This window comes from Hemiscyllium ocellatum, chromosome 1 (assembly GCF_020745735.1).
Source record: "Hemiscyllium ocellatum isolate sHemOce1 chromosome 1, sHemOce1.pat.X.cur, whole genome shotgun sequence".
In the NCBI taxonomy this organism is placed as follows: domain Eukaryota; kingdom Metazoa; phylum Chordata; class Chondrichthyes; order Orectolobiformes; family Hemiscylliidae; genus Hemiscyllium; species Hemiscyllium ocellatum.
In genome coordinates, this window is record NC_083401.1 from 74,377,218 (window position 1) to 74,400,369 (window position 23,152).

A 23,152-nucleotide genomic window follows, 5' to 3' on the forward strand; every position below is an offset into this window, starting at 1 on the left:
AATCATTGGTTGCTAGACTAAATTATACATTTGTGATTAAGTCAGCAGCAAACAAGAAACATATGCCTTCAGATTCACAACAGAGTAAAAGAGCAGGATGCAAGGTTGTCTTCCAGTTGGGTTTGGAGAGAGTAGGCACTGCTTTTCCTGCTGGATCAGAGAAGAGGAGGCTGAGCTGTCGCCTCGAGTTCAGGTAGACAATGTCCAGGGAGGTCAGGACATGGCCATTTGTAGGAAGGAGAGTAGTCAGAGGAGGTTGAGCATGGCTGTCCAAGGAAGACAGCTGTATTGTAGTGGCTCTAAGTGGAACAGTATGGATAGAGGGAACAATAATCTTTAATAAAGGCAGCTCAAGAGGGAAGATCGGTTGAGGGAGAGTTGAGGATGATTGTTGTCAGATCAACTGCTAGAAGGCAGTTCAATGTTGGCAGACGATTGTTGTAAGTTGACAGTTGTTCAAATGAAGGTGGCTATTCTAAGGTCATGGAAGGCACGGTTAGGTGACTGAGGGAGAGTTGAAGGTGATAACCTAAAGCTCCAGTCGGAGTGTGGGAAGGGGCGAGAGGTGGGAAAGTGTTGTGACAATTTCAATAGTTACAAGAACAAATAGCATTCTTTGAAATGAGGAACAATAAAGTGCAGAGCAAGGGACATTTTAAAACTAGCTTAAAAGGCTGTCTGAAAGGAGTCATTGTGTAAGATTTTCAGATCAATAACGCTGGGAGAGGTATTGCAGAAACCAAGAACTACTAGATAAATTGAAGAACAGGACCTCAAAAAGTACAACTTCTACATTAGTACCTATTCCATGTACAAAGTGACATAGGAATAAGCAGATTACTAAGGTAAACAGGTAACTGAATGAGTGATGTGGCTAAAAGGAATTCTATTTCAAGGGACAGTGGCACCAAGACTGGAATAAGATAGGACCTCAGTTCGATTAAGCTCCACATATTGGAACCAAGATTTGAGTGAAAAGGAAAAATCAGGTATTCACAAAGACTTTAAACACTGATAGGTAAAAAAGTAGTAATAATGCAAAAGGAATGAATGGGAAGAAAGTAGAGAAAACAAAATAACAAGCTGCTTTTTATGCAAATAGAAAGCTAAAACTGTAATTAAGCAAGAAGGGAAAAATAAGCAACATACATGCAAAACACGTGAACTCCAAAACAAAATAGATGACCCCTACAAGTTTTTCTGAAAAAAAAACCAAAAAGACTGAACTAATTGTAAATATAAATCAACTCAGAGTAACCATGGTTGAGATGTAGCTACGTGACGACTTGGACAAGGAACCAAATATACTTGGTTATATAGTCTCCAGGAAAGAGAAGAAAAATGGTGGGGGTTAGGACTCTTCTTACTAATCAAATATGAAATCACTTCAATAGTGCGAGAGGATAGGATTAAAGGAAAGCAGTGGAGACCTTGAATCAATTTTTTTTTAAAACAGAAAAGGGTTTAATACTGTACTGGAATCGTAAAGAGGCATTTGTTCAGAACTGTGAAACAGTTAATTGTATAAATGCACAGATGAGACAAGTAGACTTGAATATTTCAGAAACAGAGTGACTGCCTTGAGAACATCCATGTGTTTTCTGCAATACCAATGCCTTGAATCAACAGGGGAGCTGTTCGGAATATTAAAGTTAGTAATGATTCAGAAAACAGATGTCTAACAGCATGTGGATATTTATCTAAAAGCAATTATAGTATGATTGAGGTTTGTAGAGTGTTTGAAAGAGAGAAATGTGAATCAGTTACTCAGAGTCTAGGTAAAATTGATTTTGATGTATTGAGACAAAGGCTGTTCACAAAAAATGAGCTTAGTCTGTTATCATAGAATCCTTGCAGTGTGGAAGCAGCCAATCAGCCCATCCAGTCCTCAGCAACCATCCAAACAGCATCTCACACAGACACAAGGAAAATGTGCAAACTCCACACAGACAGATGCCCGAGGCTAGAATCGAATCCAGGTCCCTGGTGCTGTGAGGCAGCAGTGCTAGCCACTGAGCCACCATGCTGCCCGCATTATGATGTAAATGAAGGCAGATGAGTGGAAGGAATTCAAATAAAAAAGTTGCATCAAACTTACTTATACTTCTCAAACTACTTACAAAAGTAAACAAGCAAGACAAAATGCATACAAAAATGTAAAAACAAGCACAGATATTGGCAAATGCGAAAGATACAATGAACAATGAGTCACAAAACAAAGGTATTGATTAGAGAAAGTGGGCCACGTGCAAACCAACGTAGTGTGTCGATGGGAAATGGAGGGGTTAAATGACTTATATCTATTCCTACGTTCTTAAGATGACAGTGACAGGTGTCCTGATGGGGTGATTCAAAATGTTGGGAGTGTTACAAAGATATGCTTGAAGTCATTGAAAGGCAAAACAAGACTGGCATAGTTGGTGCAGAGCAAGGAGACAGAACAATCTGACACGGAGGTGATGATGGCATTGGCATTGTTTCCTGGGCCAGTAATCCAAGGACCAAGGTAATGTTCTGGAATCCAGTTTAGATCCCATCACTGCAAATGGTGGAATTTGAATTGATTAAAATCTGGAATTAAAAGTTATAACCATAAAATCACGGTCGATTGTGACAAAAATACATTTGGTTTGCTAATGTACGTAAGGGAAGGCAAATTGTTACCTGGTCTAATCTGGCCTAAATGTGACTCCAGTCTGAGAGCAATGTGATTGACTCACAACTGCCCTATGAAATTGTCTAGCGAGCGACTCAATTGTATCAAACCACTAAAATGTTTCCAAAAAAAAGGAAAAAAAAGACAGACCACCTGGCATCAACCCAGATCCTCCAACAACAATGGCAAACTCAGCCCTGCCAAGTCTTCAAAGCTCTCCCTCCCAAATTCTAAGGTTTGGTATTCAAAATTGGAAAAGCTATCTCCCAGACTAGTTGATCAACAGGCTAACAGTGTCATATTTTCAGAATCATATCTTACTCACAAAGTCCCAGCAGCATCTCTGGTATATTCCAGCAGCAGGGTAGGCCCATCAGATATGGTGGCATAGTGATACACGCCAGGAATTACTCTCAGAAACCTCAATTATTGCTTCAAACCCCACATGATCTCATAGCATCAGGTCATACATAGGCAAGGAAACATCCTGCTGATTACCACATACCCCCTTCTCAGGTGACAAAGCAGTAATCCTCCCTGTTGAACATCACTGGAAGAATAAAAGGAGGCAAGGGCATAAAATGCACACTGAGGAGACTTCACCATCATTAATAATGGTTCAGCAGCACCATTACTGACCAAACTGGTCAAGTCCTAAAGGACATACTGCTCAAGTAGGCCTGCCGTAAGTGGTGAAGAAACCAAGAGGAAAATATATACTTGGCCTCATTCTCACCAATCTGCCAACCGCAGACTCTTCTGCCCTCCTATTTCAAGGTCTGCAATTTCCCCTCTCACATGATCGACAATACCCTCCATTGCATATCCTCCACTTCCCACACATCTGCCCTCAAACCCCACTCCTCCAACCATAACAAGGTCAGAACCCCCTTAGTCCTCATACTCTACCCCAAGAATCTCCAATACAGCGCATTATCCTCTGCTATTTTTGCCACCTAGAGTCAGACCCCTCCACCAAACACATTTCTCTCCTCACCCGCATCTGTGATCTGCAGAGACCATTCTCTCCACGCCTCCCTCGTTGGGTCCACACCCCCAGCAACCCACCTGGCACCTCCCCCTTCGCCAATCAAGGTGCAAAACCTGTCCCATTACAACCCCACACCCCCCTTACCTCCATTCAAAGCCCTAAAGGGTCATTGCAAATGCAGCAGAGATTTTCCTGCACATCCACACACCTCATCTACACCATCCATTGCTCTTGATGTGGTCTCCTGTACATTGGGGAGACAGGACACCAACTCACGGAGCAGTTCAGGGAACATCTCTGGTCTGCATGCACCAAACAAACCCAACGCCCTGTGGCCAACCACTTCAATATCCCCTCACAGTCCCCCAAGGACATGCAAATCCTGGGCCTGCTCTGCTGCCAAATCAAAGTCACCCGCCAACTGGAGGAAGAATGCCTCCTCTTCCACCTCGGGACCCTACAACTACACGGCATCAAAATTGACTTGACCAGTTTCCAAATCTCCCCTCCACCCCACCTCAAACCAGATTCAACTGTCCAACTCGGCACCACCCTCTTGATCTCTCCATCCTCCTTCCCACCTATCCGCTCTGCCCTGCCCACCAGCCTATCACAATTTCTTCCAACCTGTATCCACCTCTCGCCGTCCCAGCTATCTTTCCCCTGACTGACTCAGTATGAGTGAGCACCACACAGTACTTATGGGGACGAAGTACTGCCTTCACATTGAGAATACCCTCTATCATGCTGTCTGATACTGTCACCGTGCTAAACAGGATAGACTTCGAACAGATCTAGCAACTCAAGACTCTCATTCATCAGGTGCCGTAAGTTACCAACAGCATCAGAATGGTACTCCTGCACAAGCTGCAGCCTCGTGGCCTGGCATATTCCCAATTCTAAGACAACTGACAAACCAGGATCAATCCTGATTCAATGCAGAGTGCAGAAGGTCATGCCAAGAGCAGCATCGGGCATACCTAAAAATGAGGCGTCAACTTGAAACTACAACACGTGCCAAACAGTAAAAGCACCAAGTCATCGAGCTAAATGGCTCTACAACCATCAGATCAAACCCAAACTCTGCAGTTCGGAGATATTCCAGTATTGAATAGTGGTGAATAATTAAAAACTCACTGCAGGAAGATGCTCCATAAATATTCCCATCCTCAAAGCAGGGAAGCCCAAAACATTAGTACAAAAGAGAAGACTGAAATTTTGCAACAATTTTCACATAGAAAAGCTGAGCAGATGATCCATCTTGGCCTTCTCTGCAGATATCCCAGCATCACAGATCCCAGACTGCAGTAAATTAATTCACACTATGTGATATTGAAAAACAGCTGAAAGGACTGGATGTTGCAATGGCTATGGGCCTCGACAACAGTCCAAGAAGAAATACGCTTAAGAACATACCGCTACCCTAGCCAAACAGTTCTAGTACAATAGCAAAACTGGTGTGTACTGAACAAGGTGAAAAATTGCCCAGGTGTAAAGATGGCCGAATAAATCGAACCCAGCCAATTATCATCCCATCAGTCTACTCTCAATCACCAGTAAAGTGATGGAAGGTGTTATCAACAGTGTTATCAAGCAGCACTGGATTAGCAATAACCTACACAGACACACACACAGTTTGGGTTCCATTAGGGCCATATAGATCTTGACCTCCTTGCAGTCTTGGTTGAAAAATGGAAAAAGAGATGAATTGCAGAGATGAGGTCATAGAGATGTATTGCATAGAAACAGACCCTTTGGTCCAGCTCCTCCACGCTGACCAAATATCCCAACTCAATCTAGTCCCACCTGCCAGCACCTAGCCCATATCCCTACCTATTCATATACCCATCCAGATGCCTTTTAAATGTTGCAATTGCACCAGCCTCCACCACTTCCTCTGGTAGCTCATTCCATACACATACCATCCTCTGTGTGAAAAAGTTGCCCCTTAGGTCTCTTTTATATCTTTCCCCTTTCACCCTAAACCTATGCCCTCTAGTTCTGGACTCCCCCACTCCAGGGAAAAGACTTTGGCAATTTATTCTATCCATGCTCCTCATGATTTTGTAAACCTCTATAAGGTCACCCCTCAGCCTCTGACGCTCCATGGATAAACAACCCCAACCTGTTCAGCCTCTCCCTGTAGCTCAAATCCTCCAACCCAGGCAACATCCTTGTAAATCTTTTCCGAACCCTTTCAAGTTTCACAACATCTTTCCGATGGTAAGGAGACCAGAATTGCATGCAATATTCCAACAGTGGCCGAACCAATGTCCTGTACAGCCGCAACATGACCTCCCAACTTCTGTTTGGAGGGATATGGGCCAGGTGCTGGCAGGTGGGATTAGATTGGGTTGGGATATCTGGGCGGCATGAACGGGTTGGACCGAAGGGTGTGTTTCCATGCTGTACATCTCTAGGATTCTATGCTTCCTTCTTTTTCTTAACCAAACCCTCAATTTCTTTCGTCATCCAGCATTCCCTATACCTACCAGCCTTTCCTTTCACCCTAACAGGAATATACTTTCTCTGGACTCTCATTATCTCATTTCTGAAGGCTTCCCATTTTCCAGCCGTCCCTTTACCTGTGAACATCTGTGTCCAATCAGCTTTTGAAAGTTCTTGCTTAATACCGCCAAAATTGGCCTTTCTCCAATTTAGAACTTCAACTTTTAGATCTAGTCTATCCTTTTCCATCACTATTTTAAAACTAATAGAATTATGGTTGCTGGCCTCAAAGTGCTCCCCCACTGACACCTCAGTCACCTGTCCTGACTTCTTTCCTAAGAGTAGGTAAAGTTTTGCACCTTCTCTAATAGGTACATCCACATGCCGAATCAGAAAATTTTCTTGTACACACTTTAAAAATTCCTCTCCATCTAAACTTTGGTAGAGCCAGTGTATGTTTGGAAAGTTAAAATCCTGTACCATAACCACCCTATTATTCTTACAGGAACTGAGATCTCCTCACAAGTTTGTTTTTCAATTTCCCTCTGACTATTAGGGGGTCTATAACACAATCCCAATAAGGTGTTCATCCCTTTCTTATTTCTCAGTTCCACCCAAATAACTTCCCAGGATGTATTTCCAGGAATATCCTCCTTCAGCACAGCTGTAATGCTATCCCTTATCAAAAACACCACTTTCCCCTGCACTCTAGCCTCCCTTTCTCTCCTTCCTGTAGCATTTGCATCCTGGAACATTAAGCCACCTGTCCTGTCCATCCCTGAGCCATGTTTCTGTAATTGCTATGATATCCCAGTCTCATGTTCCTAACCATGCCTTGAGTTCATCCACCTTCCCTGTTAGGTCCCTTGCATTGAAATAAATGCAGTTTAATTTATCAGCTCTAACTTGTTCTCGGTTTTGTTCCTGCCTGCCCTGACTGTTTGACTTGCCTTTGTTCTCACCTATACCAGTCTCAGATTGACCTGTTTCTTCACTATCTCCTTGGGTCCCAAGATATTACTACTCTCAAGGACGTCCTTTTTAAATTCCTGCCTAAATCTCTGCAATCTCCCTTCAGAATCTCAACCTTTTTCCTTCCTATGCCGTTGGTTCCAACGTGTACAATGACCTCCTGCTGGTCCCTCTCCCCCTTGAGAACATTCTGCGCCCTCTCGGAGACATCCTTGATTTGGGCACCAGGGAAGCAACACACTATTCTGATTTTCGCTGCTGGCCACGTCTGTTTGTACCTCGGATTAAAGAGTCCCCTAAGGCTATCGATCGCTTGGAACCCAACATATCTCTCATTGCATTAGAGCCAGTCTCAATACCAGTTCGTGCTACATTCTCCTGAGAATCCATCATCCCCTACATTTTCCAAAATGGTATACTTGTTTGAGATGGGGATAACCACAGAAGATTCTTGCATTAGCTGCCTACCTCTCTTACCTTTCCTGGAGTTAGCCCATCTATGTGACTGTATCTGAGATGTTTCCCCCTTCCTGCAACTGCCATCCATCACATCCCCTTGCTCTTGTAAATTCCTCAGTGCCTCCAACTGCCTCTTCAACCGATCCATTCGATATGATAGGATTCGCAACCAATGGCATTTATTGTAGATACGAGCCTCAGTAACCCGTAAACTGTCCCTAAATTCCCACATCCGACAAGGGAGCATATCACTCTACTAAGGGCTATTTTTGCTTCTTTCAATCTATGGACCCAGAAAATAGCATTGTCTTATTCCTCAACAAAACACTGCTCCAGGTTAAATTAATACTTATGGCTTACATTTTAGGTTTAATCAAGAGACATAGCCCAATAAAACATATAATCAATAAAGAACCCACTCTACTCACTACTGCAGACTTATTTTAAAGCCACACTTAAAACAGCTATTTATCTGTTTCTGTGCTATGCCCTCTCCCAAACAGGCTCCTCCAAGATCAGTTGTGAATTTCACTGTTTTTTTAATTTTCCCAGACAGACTCCGATGTCCAGCGATACATGAATTCAAACAGCAAAGGCAGTAACTGTGCAGGTTCACTGCTCTGTCAGTTTCTTTCTCTCTCTCTCTCTCCTGCACTGACCTTATCATGTGCTTCCTTTGTCTGTTCTTCTCCCTTTTAAAAGTGCTGCGGTTTTGACATTTTTTTCTCCAAAGTTCCAAAACAATGCAACAGCCCAAAAAACAGTAATTGCTGCTCCTGGAATTCGAGGAAATCACCTCCAGCACCTAAAATACCTCAAAAAGGAGCAGCTGTTACAGCCAGAAATTTTTCCTATCCTCCATCTTGGATTATTGAGAATCCTCGAGATAACAGTGCCTTTAGCATTAAGGCTGTATTTGAGTGAATGTGACATCAGGAAGCCCTAGCAAAATTGAAGTCAATGGGAATCAAGGTGAAAACTCTGTTGGATGCAGTCATACCTGGCACATAGGAAGTTACAATTGTTGGAAGTCAATCATCTCAGTTCCAGGCATCTTTATCAGAGTTTCTAATGTACTGCTGTCTTAGGCCCAACCATTTTCATTTGATTCATCAATGGCCAACCCTCCGTATCAAGTCAGATTTAGGCTAACAAATGTTGCAGCAGTTGTAGACTTGTCAACTTTATGGACATTTAAATGGATTTTGAATAGGCATATGGACAAGAATGGAATAGTGTAGGTTAGATAGGCTTCAGAATGGTTTCACAGGGCGGCGCAACAGAGGGCCAAAGAGCGCGTACTGCACTGTAATGTTCTATGTTCTATGTGTCAAGTAACACACATACCATAAGTGCCACACAATGATGATTTTCAGCAAGATAGGGTTTGATCATTATCCCTTGACATTTAATAGCATTAATAATTTGCTGATTGCAAAAGCAAATTAATTTTATCTTATATCTGTATTTATGCACTTTATACAGGATAGCACAGGAAAACACAAGTTAAAATCTGTTCTAATCAGTGATGCTTTTTCCTTTTACTGTTGCTTTCCCACCCAGCCCCCTCTCAATACCATATGAGATCCTGAACACAAAATATTCAATATTAATAACTTACCCAAGTCTATGGTAGATACTGATGTGCTGAATCATTGGCCATTTATGCCTTATATCTCTGCAAATCTTCTTTATTTCAACTTCAGCCATTGAAATATAAGCTTCATATTCAAGTCGAACAACTTTCTTTCCTTCAAACTTGTTCCTGGTTGTACCTACAAAAATGGGGAATGAATGCAAGATCTGTTAATGGAGCATAGAAATCATTTCATGAACAACTCGGAGCATCAAGGATCTTCAACAAATCTCTAAGTTCTAGCCTTCGACTTTCTTTTTATATGCTAGTTTTCAGCTTCATTACCATGTTGTTCAAAGTTAATTACATGCATGATTTATACCTGTAGTTTCCTCAAACTTATTCACACTAAAGTGCTACCAAAAGGACACAGGAACATAACTATTTAGCCCATCAAGTTTGCTCTGTCACCTGATGAGATCATGCTCATCTGATAATCTTCAACTGTGCTTTCCTGCCTTTTCCTCTTACTCTCGATTTCCTTAATGATTAAAAATCTGTCTTTCTCAGCCTTCAAAGAACTTAACTCCCCAGCCTCAACAGCTGTCTGTAGTTAACAATTCCACAAATTCACAAGCCTCAGAAGACATTCCTTCTCCTTTCAGCCTTAAATATGCAATACCTCATAATCTGGGATTATGTTCTCTGATCCTGGACACTCTCACAAGGGGAAACAGCCTTTCCACATCTACCCGATCAAGTCCTCTAAGAATCTTGTACGTTTCACTAAGTTTGCCTCTCATTCTTTTATATTCCAATGAATACACATCAAATCTACTCAACCTCTCCTCGTAAGGGTGTCGCAGGGAGTCAGTGTTGAACCCGCAACTGTTCATGATTTATATAATGATTTGGAGGAGCAGACCAAATGTAACCTATCCAAGTTTGCTGATGACACTAAATTGAGTGGGCAGACAAACTGTGCAGAGGATGTGAAGGGTTTGCACAGAGATTTAGATAGATTAAGTTAGTGGGCAAGGGTCTGGGAGATGGGGTACAATGTTGGGAAATGTGAGGTTATCCACTTTTGAAGTAAAAATGGTAGATCAGAGCATTATTTAAATGGTGAAAGATTCCAGCATGCGGTTGCGCAGGGGGTCTTAGGAGTGTTCGTACATAAATCACTAAAAGTTAATTTGCAGGTGCGACAGGTAATCACGAAGGCAAAGGGAATGTTGGTTTTCATTGCTTGAGGGATTGAATTTAAGAACAGGGAGATTCTGCTACAATTATAAAAGATATTAGTGAGGCCGCATCTGGAGTACTCTGTGCAGTTCTGGTCTCCTTTCTTGATGAAGGATATACTGGCTTTGGAAGCGGTGCAGAGGAGGTTCACCAGATTGATTCCAGAGATGACAGTGTTACCCTATGAGGAGAGGTTGAGCCCCTTAGGACTGTTCTCACTAGGATTTAGAAGAATGAGAGGGGATCTTATAGAAACATATAAAATTATGAAAGTGATAGATAGGATAGAAGCAGGTAGTTTCCACTGATGGGTGAGACTATCAGGGATATCGCCTCAAGATTACGGGGAGTAGATTTAGGACACAGATGAGGAGGAACTGCTTTTCCCAGAGAGTAGTGAATCTATGGAAATCTACCCAAGGAAACCGTACAGTCAGCTTCATTAAATATATTCAAGACACAGCTGGATGGTTTTTGCATGGTAGGGGAATGAAGGGTTATGGGAACAATGCAGGTAGGAGGTGCTCAGATGATGGATAGATCAGCCATGATCTTAATGAATGGCAGAGTAGGCTCAACGGGTCAAATGGTCTACTCCTGCTTCGATTACTCTGAAACTATGAAAGACAGTACCTTCGGGCCTGGTATCAGCCTAGTGAACATTGCCTGGACTATCTCCATTCCCAGAATATCATTCCTTAGATTAAGGGATCCAAAACTAACATCTAACTTCCCTTCCCTGTCCATGCAAACTGACATTTAAAAGTTGTTCAAAACACAGAAATTCCTCCCAAAACATTAACTCTGCTTTTTGTCCACATATGCTGCCAGACTTGCTGAGTTTTTCCAGCAATTTCATGATTTCATTTTTAATTTCCAACATCAGCAGTTCTTTTAGGATTCTGTTTAAAATTGGTTCATTTCCTTAAGCAGTGTCCACATATTTTAAAATGGCCATCTCCTTTCCCTTTGATTAAAGTACATTGCAATTGCTTGTTTTTCTTTAGTTTCTAATTAGTGACCTTTGTTTTTCTTTATACCCTTCACTATTCAAGTCCAAACTGTCTTTCTCTGACAGATCACTTTTCTTTGCTCCTCACTACTTCTGCCTCGCCTACCTTCTCCCATGCTCTTCTCAACTGTAAAACTGTATTTCATCTTCATTCCCTAAGTCCAAAAGCATGGAAGACAATTATCTTGATTGTATATTAACAGCATCTATTATTGATGTTATGGTGTATATGTAAAAACAATCACAACTCAAAACTCATCACCAACATGGTTTAAACGTTTTCCCCATTTCCTACAGAATAAGATTGCAAATTGATGCTTTCATTTACATAATACTCAAACGCCTTGCTTTATTAACTGTGCTTATGGCAGCAGTTCCTACATGTGAATAATTTTGTATCACCAGAATACAACCTTCCCAGCGAACTTGATTCCATACAATTCAAAACGAAGTAGTCATTCTGACTTTCAGAGCAGTGCATTGTAAATTGCTTACATACACCAAATTAAAATGATATGCTTGTCAATTTTATTTGCAACACATATATATTGTAATTTTAACAATTACAAAGGGTATACATTATGGCTTTAATAATGATCTAATGCCTGCAGTTAAATATCAAAACTTAAATTAAGTTAATAATATTAAAAACCACATTAATGCAAACTTTAATTTTTATTTTATCCTTAATTTCAATTTCAATTATCCTTAAAATCAATTTCAATACAAGTGATCATATTTTACCTTATTCTGTGACATAATAAAATATCACAAGTCTTCTCATCATATACAAATGTGAAATTAAAAATAGCATTAATTAAATTTGCTTGACAACTATTTGTTCGGCATGTTAAGATAACCTGATTCAATTATGTATGAGAGATAAAGGAAACAATAAATTTAACTTAAATAAAAACAAAACAAAAAACAAAACTGGAACTACTTGAAAGGTAAATTTGAAACATTATGTCAGCTTCTCTCTGCACTGCCTGACCTGTTAAGTATTTCCAATATCTTCAGTTTTTATTTCAGGTTTCTAACATCTGCAATATTTTACCTTTCTTTTAGAAGTTTCACTGGTCATCCAGTTCCTCTATTTAGATGAATATTATGCTATCAAAACCATTTTTATTAAACATTGGCTTGGTAACTATAAAAACATCTGTATTTTCCCTGAATTAAAATATTTGAAGCAGAATAATCATTTAAAGATAATGTTACATATCATTGAAGTGAGCTGATAAATATGGGGATTAAATTAAATACATCTTATTGCACAGATTATGTCCAGTCAGTCATAGAGATCACTGGTCATTAATATTAATGAAGGTTTGCTGGGGTAACTGTTTACTGTCATCAGGACAAATTCTACAGAAAACAATACCAAAATAATTCTAATTAGACCCTTTTTACCAGTAATGTTAGTTTAAAGTTCTATTCAGAAACTTGGGTCAAGATTTAGATCTTTTAAAAAACTAAAGGCTCTTCATAAAATAAATGTAAAACTATTTTGACATGCAAAATTTTCAAGTGTTCAAATAAATTGTTGACTGTGATTATTAATTTGCATTTTCTGCATAGACCATTTTAAAAATCCAAATGCGACAAATAGAGGAAGAGAAGGGTGTCTACTGACCAACATTGTGACATTCAATTGGTTCTCGGGAAGAAACTCAATCTATTTGCAAGCATGTTATCCAATATTCATTATAAAATATTCATAAACAGTAACTGCTTGCAATGTAGTACAACAAACTATTCTGTAATGTGTTCCAGTGACAAGATTTTAAATGAATACCACTAGATTCAGACATTGGACATTACTTTCACATTGCAAAATAATTAAGGTAAGAACAATCATACTGTGCATTTTTAAAGAAAGCAATTTATGTATGTTATATATTTATGAGACAAGATAGATTTTTACTCAATTACAACTAAAGTATTTGTCACCTTTGTTATATTGACTATACATAAATCTTAATATGCTGTGGTCATTAATTCATAGTGGAAAATTAAACCAAAGATGTTAATTTCATAATATTCAGAACAAAGTATAATCTCCTGAAAAATTAGGCATCTTTCACAATGCATAAACATAACACAAGTTGTTGCTGGTATAAATAAAACTTGAATAAAAATCGTCTAGTCAGTAACTAACTTGAATTTTGGAGGAGTGGATCTTGCATAATCTTAAAATTATTGTGAAGAAATTACAGACAATGCTTTTATTTGTCCATACGTTATGTAGACTCTGGGAGGGCTGCATTTATTTCCCAGGCAATGATACTTTAAATAGTTGATGGGATGAATTCTTAAATCAATGTAGTTCTTTTGGGGTTGGTTTCTCATGACAATTTTTGGTAGGCAATTTCAAGACATTGACCCAGTGACAGTGAAGGAACAACATCATGTAGATAACATGTACAGTTACTTTAATACGTTACTAACAGAAGAGGTAGTTATTGAATCTCGTGACAGGACTCTCATCAAGACAACTGTTCAGTCTTGGGTCGTAAAAAATTTCTGGAATTTTTTTGCAATTTCACCAATCTAGCTTTATAGTCAATATTGCATCACACCCCTATATTGAATCTTAAAATGAATGTGAAGAAACTTTAGAGTTGGGAAGCGAATCATTTGAAGAATTTCATAAACATTACATGGGAGGAAAATCAAGTTAATTTTTTGAAACAGTTCAGCGGACATTAGGTAAGAGCATGAAGTAATACGAAATAAAAACAGGTGATTTCAGTTGAGATACAGAGCCATCATGATCTTATTGAGTGGCAGTGCAGTGTCTGACATATCTCTACAATTAGTTCTCTCCTACCCTCTGTTCTAATTTAGGATTTGGACAAATGGCCTTTTCTTCTTAATACCTTAACCATGATTGCAGAATAATGCAACCCCTGTTTTGTTCTTGAAGCTATAGTTGGTATAGATGGACAACTCTCATCACTTTAGCCCTTACACCCATATCTGGATAGAGACTGTAAAGATGTCTGTAGCTAACTGGTTCTGGCAAAATGCAAACTGAATATCTGAGGGCAGGTTATTTGTAAATAGATGCAACTTGTGGACATAGTTGATAACTCATTCCATCCAAGTACATCTGAAATTGTCGGTACTTGATTAATTGTTGTTTGTCGGTATAACATAGCTGGGCAATTTCCCATATTGCTGCATGGATACCAGTGTTCTAACTGATGAAATCAAAACAATCAAAAAGGGTATAATGCAGAAAGTGGCCACTTGGCACTAGAAATTTAGCTTGTCACACTCCTGGCACTTACCCTGTATTTTTCCCCTTCAGAATTCATTGCTTTCTGAAAACCATAATTGAATATACTCCACCACCCAGCTCTAACCATGCATTGCAAAAATAAGTGAAACTCAAATGAAGTCATTACATGCCCGAAACAGCTCAGCTCAGGGAAAGAAGCTGGACCTAAATGCAAAGCCTTATATATTAGATCAGGAATGGTGTCTGGACAGATTGCCTTTGTTTTATTCAGTGCATTTGGATACTTTTTAATGTCACATGGAATTAACTGAGTTGGCTTTAACAATGGAAGAAATCCATATGTCATCGGATGGATAAACTTCCAAAAACTAAGGTCACCAAACTTCAAAGATAAAGTCATTATATGGGCTTTGCAACTGGCTGAATGGGTGCTCGAGGTTACTATGGGCAAGTGAAATATTGGAAGAGCTCGGTTTCTGAATGGAGACAACCTCTGACTTCTTTTCTCTAATGCCTCATTTCTTGTCCCATCTCCTCCAATCCAAATACGAACACTGTTAATCATTCACTCTCATAAGACTGCTGTTCCTCTTCCTTTCAAAACCACTACCACCCCATTGTTCAAGTTCCTTAACCGTAATGCCTTCATCAGCTGCCACACCAATTCCAATCTCCCTTTCCTTGCCAATGTTCATGAGGCACTTTCCACCCACAAATCCTCACCCATCTTTTCCAAACTCCATATTTGGATCCTTCTAATCAAACTTCCGTGCCATCACAGTACCAAACAAGGTTCTTAACAAATCAAAAATGACATCCTAGCTTACTGTGATAAACTATCCCTCTACAAATTTCTCAACCTGTCTGCAGCCTTTGGTATAGATGACCACATTATCTTCCTCCTATGTCATTCAACCAATGTTCAGTTAAGTAGCACTTCTCCCAGCTGGTTCCAGTCTTAGGTACTTTGGCATCCAGCAAAGATCTCTCTTTGAACCACTATTATTTCTCAACTTCATGTTATTCCCGAGCAACATTATTTTTAAAAAATGCAGCATCAGTATTCCCATATACATTGATGTGCCTATGTATACATTTGTTTAAGGATTTATGCATTATGACAAAGCCAGCATTTTTGCCCATCTCTTGTTACTCAAGGTGACAATAAGCTGTTTCCTTCAATCACTGCAATCCTTTTGGTCTGATTACGTGCACAATTGCCTGGAATTCCCTTTATAATGCATTTGATCCATGTGACAATCAAGGAATAGCAATGTAGTTCCTAAGTCAGGATAGTGTGAGGCTTAGAAAGGATCTAGAAAGCGGCAGTGTTCTCATGTGTATGATGGACTTACCATTCTGGGTTTAAAGTCATAGTTGAAAGGTGGTGTTGCAGTTGTTACAACTTGGTGAGTTATTGTAATGCTCAACAGTGGTGGATGAAGTGATTTTTGACACGGTGGATGTGTGGCAATCATGCAGACTACTTTGTCTTTAATATTGTTGAGCCTCTTGAATTGTTTAAGCCACATTAATCCAAGCAGATGGAAAATCTTTTATCATACTCCTAACTTGTGCCTTGTAGATGGTGAACAGGCACCGTGGACTCAGGAACAGAGTATAGCCCCACAGAATTGCTAGCCTCGGAACTGCTCTTAGGGCCAAATTATTTGTATGGTTGGTCTAATTCAGTTTTGGATCAATGGTAAACCTAATGTTATTGTTAATGGGGAAAGGATAATGATAATGCCATTAAATATCAAGAGGAAATAATTAGATTCTCTACTGTTCAAGATGGCTATTGTCTGGCATTTGTGTGATACAAATGTTTCTAGCCCCTTATGAGTAAAAGCTTGAATAGTGCCCTGATTTTACTGCATATGGAAACAGACTGCCACAGTATCTGCGAAGTTATGAATAGTGCTGAACATTATGCAATGATCAGCAAGCATCCCCTCTTTGACTTTTTAATGGAAGCAAGGTCTTTAAAAGAGATAGTTGGAAATGCTTTGGCTTGGGACGTGGCCCTGAGGAATTCTTGCAGTAATACCAAGTCCGAGATGATTAACCTCCAACAATAAGAACAATCTTGCTTTCTACTAGGTATGACTCCAAATGATGAGGTTTTCTTCCCATTTCCCACAGATATTGATCTTGAGTACTTGATGTTGCACTCAGTCAAATGCTGCCTCACATCAACTTTCTCAATTTCTCCAACTGGATCAGCAAACATTTCCTGCATTTACCTACTGGGAAGACAACACCATAATCTTTAGAAGCCACTACAAATACAGGTTTCGTAGTTTCTTTCCCAGCTAACCAATTCCATGCCTCTTCCTCACAATTATCCAGCGTAACAAAATCACTCACAACATGTCTGTCTTTGAGCTTCCGACTGCACATCTGTGCAAACACAGCCTGACGATTTCCACCTCTGGAATACTACTCTTGCTTCTGCTCAACCATGGTTGAATCTTCATCTATAACATCCAGACTTTACTATATTCCAAAGTATACCTGCGAAGCCTCCACATTTAACCCTCTTTAAACTGTCTTAAGTCCCTCCAAATACCATTCTATCACCATGCCTGGTCTCACTAATCTTACTGGCTCACACTTCAGAAATGTTTTGGGTTTGATACGCACTTGCCTAATTCTGGCTCCAGCACTGCTCACCATGCCTTAGCAACCTATATTCTAAGCTTCGGAATTCCCTCCCCAAACTTCTCCACTTCTCTTCCCTCCTTTATGGCACCCTTCAAATATAACTCTTTGACCAAAAGAAATGAATTCAAGAGGATAAGTGAGGGGTTAAGGCAACATTTAGCCAAAAGTGGTGTCAGGGAACCTCAGCTAAACTAGAGAGAACAGGAATCAGATAGAAAAGTCTCTATCTGATTGGAGTCATACCTAGCACAAAGGAGGTCAATCATCTTAGTCCAAGTACATTACTGTATTGGTTCCTCGGGGTAGAATTCTCGGCTTAATATCTTCACCTGCTTCCTTCCATCATAAGGTCAGAAATGAGCATGCTCAATGATGATCAGACAATGTTTAACATCATTTGCAACTCCTCAGATGCTATGGCAGTTTGTATACAATGCAGTGGGACTTAGACAATAGTCAGACTTGGGCTGATAAGTGCCAAAAAGTTTGCTTCACACAAAGTGCCAGGCAAAGCCATCTTCAACTAGAGAAAATTCAGTGATTGCCCCATGACATTTTATGCCACTACTTTTGCTGAATCTTCCACTATCAGCATCTTGGGGATTACTAGTGACCTGAAACAGAATCATCAAGTCATATAAACATTGTACTACATCGTATCAGAAGCTGGTATGATGGCATCAGGTAATTCAACTCCTGCCTTCCCAAAGCCTGCCCACCATATTCAAGGCTCAAGTCAGTAATGCAATGGAATATTCTCTACTTGCTTGAATGAGTGGAACTCAAAAAACCCTCAAGGAATGGGCATAAAATGCAAGCCTAGCCCGTAATGGCCACACCCCACGAACAAAAAAAGATGAAAAACAATGTTTGGCCATCAGCTTCAATATCACTTTGTGGCTCGGGGATAAACTCTGGATTATTATACTACTGTTCAGTGCTTGGGAAGTTTTATAATGTTAAATTGAGGTTGTTGTTGGAATACTCCATGAATCAGTGCAATTACTTCTCTAGTTCTTGGTTAATACGTAAAATTGGACATTCATTACAAGACACTCACTTCACATATTTCAGTAAATTTTGGACATTGTGAACTCTGAATTAGCAGAAAGATCTCACAAAGATGCTCCAACAGAGCTTGCGTGCAGGCTCAAGACCAACAAGCAAATTTCAAATTTGATTGGTCCTAAGGGAGTACAAGGCAGTAAATGAAGTACAAGAATAAAGAGGTCTTATTAAATGTATGTATGGTTTTGGTGAGACCACATCTCATCAATCTTGGTCTCCACTTTGAAGAAAGTTACTTGCATCAGAGGAGTTACAATGAAAGTTCACTGATTTAATCTTTTAGATGAGGAGATTAGTTGCTCTATGATGACAGCCTGTGCAAATTAAGTCCATGTACTCTTAAGTTTTGAAGAATGTTAAATGATCTCAATGCAACCTACAAGATTCTGAAGGGGCTTTACGGAATTGATATGGCCAGAAAAACCTAAAACACTGAGCCAGTGTCTCAGGATAATAAGCCAATCGTTTAGGACTGAATTAAAAATAATTTTTTCTAAGGGGTGTGAATCTCCAGAATTCTCTTCCGCAGAGGTTATGAAGTCTTCATTGTCTAATACATTTAAGGCTAGCCCAAGAGGTATTTTTTGGTCTCTCAGTAAATCAAAGTGAAGTGGACAGGAATGATCATTCATTAGAATTTTAGATAATGGAGCAGGCGCAATAGACAACTTGAGATATTCCTGAACTTAGGTTCTTGTAATCACTAAGCCTTGTCCTTACCAGTGAAAAACACATCCTTTTAAAAAAAATGTGCAGCATCTGATACTAAATATTCAAAGCAAAATTACGAGGGACAGATAATTATGGGATAAAATTTTCACTCCATCAGCAAGACAAAACTTGCCAAGACAGGTTGAAAGATTGCAGCGATATTAGTCAACTCACCACCTCAAACACTGTGTACACTTCTTCCACCTCTTCCCATTTGGCAATCATCCAAACTCAATGATAATTGCAAGGGAATAAAGCTTATAATTGGAATCAGGATAATTCAATAAACTAGCCATTTTCAGTTTCAAAACAATACATCTCAGAGGTATATTTAACAGAATAGCAAAGATAAACATAAAATTATATTTAAATATGCAAAAGCAACCGAACATGATGGCATTCATAACCGTAATCTGTGTCCAATCTAAGAAAACGCCAGTCTTTCTTTCCATAGGAACCCTAGGTCCTGCATGAGCACTAACTTCACCCCACATGAACTAAATAAATTTTGAAAGCTGGCAAATCCTTTAATTACATATATTTGGCTGAAATATAATCAAGAACTGAAGCAAATTCTCCAGATACCATACATTACACTTGTTCCAACAAAAAATTTATTTACGTAATGGGAAGAGAATAGAGGAAGCAATGTACCTCATCCGCAAGATGCATTGTAGCAACTCGCCAAGCTTCAATGGCATCTTCCAAACTCTCAAACTCCACCATGCAAATGCACAAGGGCAGCAGACACATGGCAATACCACCACCTGCAAGTTCCCATCAAGTCACATGCAGTCTTGACCTGAAGAGATATTATTCCTCATTCACCATGACTGGATAGATAATGTAGAACTTATTTCCTGACAGCACTGTGATTCCACCAACCCAAAAAGGATTTTAAATGGTTCCAGTCAGTGTATCACCATCCTCTGAGTTCACCCTTGAACTCTCACAAAACGGCACCAAAGAAATGAAAGATGGCATGGAAAATTCAAAATGTTGCAAGAATAGTTGCCATTGTGTATTCGCCTGAAGTAGCAAATTTGGGGAAATCAAAAGCTCCTCTTTCAATTGCAAACAGTCTTTCTTATGTTATTGCACCAACTGCTCCAATGACAGGCTTTCTTCTTTGCTGCTGTTTTTGCTGCTTTGCCAGAGACAAAATCTATGATTGGAAGAGCAGCAAGACAGGCTAGGAGTCTGACTGGAAGTCAACAGTCACATTAGCCTATCGAGCCACATGTCGGTAACTTCCAGCAGAGATGGCTCCAACCACTTTGAGCAGCTGTTGGACAATGAAAGGAGGGAGGAAGCAGCCAGAAACTTAATTATAAAATGCAGAGGACATAGTAGGTCAAGTTTCATTTTAGGGTTGGTGGATTGAGTGTGATCAAAAGCTCAAAAAATCTTCCTTGTACCTTTCCATCTACATTATGAAACAAAATTTCTGAAGGTTATAGGTGTGTTCCTAACTTTTTGTTGAAGAGAAATTTCCCAAAGAAAATTTCTAATGTTTCGCGATTATTTTCAGCTTAAACGAACAATCCGGTTTGAGGGAATGGAATGTTTACTCGCTTCAGTCTGGCAAAGATTGAATGTACAAAGTAAACAGCTAAACTTCATCTAGCTTTTCCTAAATCAAGATAATGATCCACTGTGACCTTTCCATTTTACATAATAGCAACTCACATGACATATCAGATTGTAGTTGCAGACTGAAGTTTTACTTCTTAGACTGACTGGCCTCAGTACTAGCCTAGTATGTATAAATTTATTACCACGTTACATTAGTAACTACAGTTCAAGGTTAGGAAATTGGCTACAAAGTGCTTTGAGTCAAATATGTGACGCTGGAAAAACACAGCAGGTCAGGCAGCATCTGAGGAGCAGGAGAGACAACACTTCAGGCATTAGCCCTCCATCAGGAATGTGGAGGGGAAAGGCTGCTGAGAGACAACACCTACCTTTTCCCCAGTCCCAGTCCCAGTCCCACCCCCACTCCGTTATTTATCTCTCAGCTCCCTTCCCCCTCCACATTCCTAATGAAGGGCTAATGCCAGAAACCTCGACTCTCCTGCATCTTGGATACTGCCTGACCTGCCGTGCCTTTACCAGCACCATGCTTTTCGACTTGGACTCTCCAGCATCTGTAGTCTTCACTTTCTACAAAGTGTTTTGAGTTCTTTGATGTCATGACAAAATGCAATATAAATACAAGTTTGTTTTGATTTGAGGATTTCCATTGTTCCATGTGAAAAATGGCCATTTTGGACAACATTTGCCTGTGATTATTTTATACATACAAGAATATTACGGATGAGGAACAAATACAGATGTTGTCATTGACTTGAAGATCGATGAAAGTTCATTTTTATTTGAGTCCAATTAATGTTTATATTGTACCACATCTGATTGTTTCAGATGCATCTTGCAAAGTTAAATTCCTTCTTCATTGATTGGAAGATATAATTTTTGAGAATACATATCCTTCACCTATATTGTTATGCAAAGATTTAGGAAAAAGGGAATACTCAAGGCAAAGGAACTTAGGATAAAGTTCAGTGTGGAAATCAATTTTATAACAAATAGCAACTGAGAATATCAGACAAGGTGCCAGCAACAAAAATGTGTAATCTCAGAATCAATGATATGAGTAGCTTTCATAATTTGATGTGAAGCTACACATAATTTAAGGGTTTGTTATGTGTTCTTTTACAGCTATATATTCAACTGGGTCAGAAGTAAAATTGGCAGTCCATCTGATCTTGAAAAATAAGTTCAATGACATAACCAATGAAAATGGAACTTTTTAAGAGGTTGCTCTTCAGTGGGATCTTGGTCTATACTTCAATCAATTGGTATGTTAAGCTCAAGACTTTTTTTTTTATCTAAACTACAGTTGTGTGTAGGATGTGACATGGCTATTAATGGTAAAAGTGATGAGCAGGGAATGCAGAATGTTTTCACACCAAAAACATGTAAATCTCAGTCACTTTATGCCTTCATTTATAAAAACCAAAACATGCTTTAAAAAGTCAATAAACCAACTCAAGGTTAATGTTGAATACATCCATTCCACAAAGCCTGTTTGCAAAACAATACTACTTTGTGTTCTTCGATAAATCTTCTGTTGCCAAAGTAAGCTGCTTTTTTTTTTAAAAAACTGTGTAGTAATCTGCATATTTCCAGTTTTATGGTGTCTGGAAATCTGTGATCACAGTAGCTTATGAGCTTATGTGAATGTGTACATAAAAAACTGTTTTTGCGTGTTCTGGCACATCCCAAGCACTTCACTAAAACAAGTTAAACATGGAGAGAATCAATGTGGATATACTTGAAACCAATTTGCACACAATTTGGGTACACAAACATCAAATCACCAATGACCAGTTAATTTACTTTTGATAGCTCTGGTTCAGGAAAGACTATTAACTAGGAAATCTTCAAATATGGAATATTTACATCCACCTGAATAGGTTGATGCAGCTCAGTTCAATATTCAATGTTCTGGTCATATGGCATCACCTTAGTGCTACATTAAAACAGAAGCTTTGTTAGTTTTTAAGTTTTAGAATTAGACTCAAACTCACAAAGCTTTTGTCCTGTTAAACCAAACTAATTCCTGTCCAAAAATCCAAGGGTTTTAAAATCAAAATTTATGCTACGTTTAAGCTGAATTCTAAGAAGCTCCATTTACGACAATAAATATCATATGGTTACTTCCTATAAAACATAATTCTTCTTCTTTATCTCAAGGTAGGCTTTGGCATAGTTTGGTGAATAATCACTAAAATGCCATTTATTTTGAAAAAGGTGATGTAGAGAACAAGGATTAAGACCTATACATTTTTGTAATTAATTGGTTGAACTGGTTCAGAGAGGTTATTACACTCCTCTGGAACAGGTGAGTCCAGAACCAGGCCTCCTGGGTCAGAGTGATGAGCATTACCAACACACCTCAAGAACCATGAGCAAGTCCTATGCTTAAGCATTAATGTGATCTAGATGCTTTCCATCATTAAGTGAGCTGCCAGTCTCCAAAAAATGTAAATACAAAACAATATCAGTAACTTCACCCATTGGATGGGCAATGGCATTAT

At 39.3% G+C, this 23,152-nt stretch overlaps 1 protein-coding gene across 1 annotated transcript in view; it reads right to left on the minus strand.

The window, feature by feature from the left end:
• Nucleotides 1-23,152, minus strand: part of LOC132818851 (molybdopterin synthase catalytic subunit) — a 60,512-nt gene that overhangs the window by 3,278 nt on the left and 34,082 nt on the right. The window contains exon 2 of the mRNA XM_060829992.1: nt 9,148-9,301. Within this exon, the coding sequence (XP_060685975.1) occupies nt 9,148-9,301 (154 nt within the window). The remainder of the gene's footprint in view (nt 1-9,147; nt 9,302-23,152) is intronic.